The sequence below is a fragment of the Babylonia areolata genome, chromosome 34 (genome assembly GCF_041734735.1).
Source record: "Babylonia areolata isolate BAREFJ2019XMU chromosome 34, ASM4173473v1, whole genome shotgun sequence".
NCBI lineage: Eukaryota > Metazoa > Mollusca > Gastropoda > Neogastropoda > Buccinidae > Babylonia > Babylonia areolata.
In genome coordinates, this window is record NC_134909.1 from 1,402,341 (window position 1) to 1,404,840 (window position 2,500).

Genomic DNA, 2,500 nt, shown 5'->3' on the forward strand with positions numbered 1-2,500 from the left:
CTAAAGTGCCTTTCTTCAAGACACAACACCATGCCGAAACGGGGCCTCGAACCCTGGCCACTGGTGAACACTGGGCCACAGGTCCAACACCTGACCGACTTTGCCACGCAGCCTGCACTGAACAAAGCCCGTCTGCTTCTTTGTTCACTTGGACAAAGAATCCTGAGGTGGCTCACGACACTCCATATTGTATTTATTTATCTATATTTCTTCTTATCACAACAGATTTCTCTGTGTGAAATTCGGGCTGCTCTCCCCAGGGAGAGCGCGTCGCTACACTACAGCGCCACCTTTTTTTTGTATTTTTTCCTGCGTGTAGTTTTATTTGTTTTTCCTATCGAAGTGGATTTTTCTACAGAATTTTGCCAGGAACAACCCTTTTGTTGCCGTGGGTTCTTTTATGTGCGCTAAGTGCATGCTGCACACGGGACCTCGGTTTATCGTCTCATCCGAATGACTATCGTCCAGACCACCACTTAAGGTCTAGTGGAGGGGGAGAAAATATCGGCGGCTGAGCCGTGATTCGAACCAGCGCGCTCAGATTCTCTCGCTTCCTTGGCGGACGCGTTACCTCTAGGCCATCACTCCACTTATTCGCTGCACTATCCACGGGCAACAAAGACAGATTGTAGCAACGGGTTGTACAGATGGAAAACCGAGGAACTGTCAGCTCGAGCTCGGGTTAGTGCTCATCATATATTGGATGTTGGTCATTTGAGAACGGTTCAGTTTTTAAAAACATGAATGGACGAGTCAGTGAAAACGTATGCGAATGAATGTATGGATGGATAAATGAATGAACGAACAGACAGACAGACAGACAGATAGATAGATAGATACACAGATAGATATATATACATACATACATATGCCCTTTGTATCCATTTACAGCAGACAACAGGTTGGATAACTAATCTATATATCGAAAACCATATGCATTGTAATACATCTGTCTAAACTGAATAAAAGTGAAAACACTTCACACACACACACACACACACACACACACAAACAAACACACGCACGCACGCATGCACACACACACACAGGCACGCACACACACGCACGCACGCACACACACGCGCGCGCGCGCACGCACCACACCACACCACACCACACCCACCGAACGTGTGTGGTGTGTGTCACATTGTGTGACTGCCCATAGCTGCATGCCAATGTCCACTGCAACATAGCACGTGAAATCGTCACCTTGGTCAACTGGAATCAATGAACACACACACACACACACACTCTCTCTCTCTCTCTCTCTCTCTCTCTCTCTCAGATGCACACGCTTAATTTACGAAAGATTTTTTTTTAGCCTATCCAAAATTAATGTCCAACAACTAATAGCTTTGAAGTGTTCTGCATGTGACACTATCTGTTTTTACTGGTCAGTTGATTCCATGGACATTAATTCCATTGTGTTACTTTGCCCCCATCCCCAAAAGTTCCTGTACCATTCCGAGTTTCTCTTTCCTGACTCATACACATACGCACTTTATTTCCAGTCTAAAAGGCCCAACACTCGGCTTATATCACAGACTGACATAAGTTTACATTTGGGCCAACAGCAAAGTGAGAGCTGTATTATCAATGGTTTCTCCAGTCAATGGGAAACCATTTACAGCTTAGTCTTTTGTGAAGGACTATGACTCCCAAACTAGGAGGCAAAATTGCACTGGCTCTTAGTGCTGCAGCCTTGTGGGCTAGCTTTGGGAAGCATCCCAACGCCGACTGTCCTAAAACCCTCTTGGCTGAAGAGAGACACTCTCCACTATAATCAAATTCTAGCCCAAATAGTCGGAACAGCAGTTGCCTCCTCTGCTGTTATGATGGTCATAGTCGGACACGACTGACTATCGTAAGACCACTTCAGTGAATGCATGACAGTCGCGTTCGACTGTGACCATCAGAATAGCAGAGGAGGCATCTGCTTTTCCAATCACATGCACTGGAATTTGATCATTGTAAAGAGTGTTTGGCCCAAATGTCACCCCCCCACTCTCTGAGCCAAGAAGGCATCAGGACAGTCGGCATCGGGATGGTCCCCAAAGGCCAGCTGGCCCCCAAGGCTGCAGCACTGAGAGCCACTGCAATCTTGCCTGCTAGTTTGAGAGTCATCATCATTTACAAAAGACAAAGTTGGAAATGAATTTCATTGAAATCATTGATAGAACAACTCTCACTTTGCTGTTGTAAACTGATATCGATCTGTGATAACCAACCATGCACACGCACAATAACAACATCAATAATAATATTGATAATGAATAAATAAATAAATAGATAGATCAATAAATAAATAAATAATGATGGTGATGATGATGATAATGGTAATAATGATACAACGACTACCACTACCACCACCACCATCACCACTACCGCTACTACTATTACTAGTAATGAAAGTGATGATAATAATGATGATTCTGGTGGTGATGATGACGACGATAACAATGATAATCATGGTGACGATGATAGCAATGATGATGGTGAT

At 44.4% G+C, this 2,500-nt stretch overlaps 1 protein-coding gene across 1 annotated transcript in view; it reads right to left on the bottom strand.

Annotated features, from left to right (window-relative positions):
- The window catches only part of LOC143277483 (protein sel-1 homolog 3-like), a 73,122-nt gene that overhangs the window by 44,929 nt on the left and 25,693 nt on the right, over window positions 1-2,500 (bottom strand). The window contains exon 6 of the mRNA XM_076582332.1: window positions 1,124-1,182. Within this exon, the coding sequence (XP_076438447.1) occupies window positions 1,124-1,182 (59 nt within the window). The remainder of the gene's footprint in view (window positions 1-1,123; window positions 1,183-2,500) is intronic.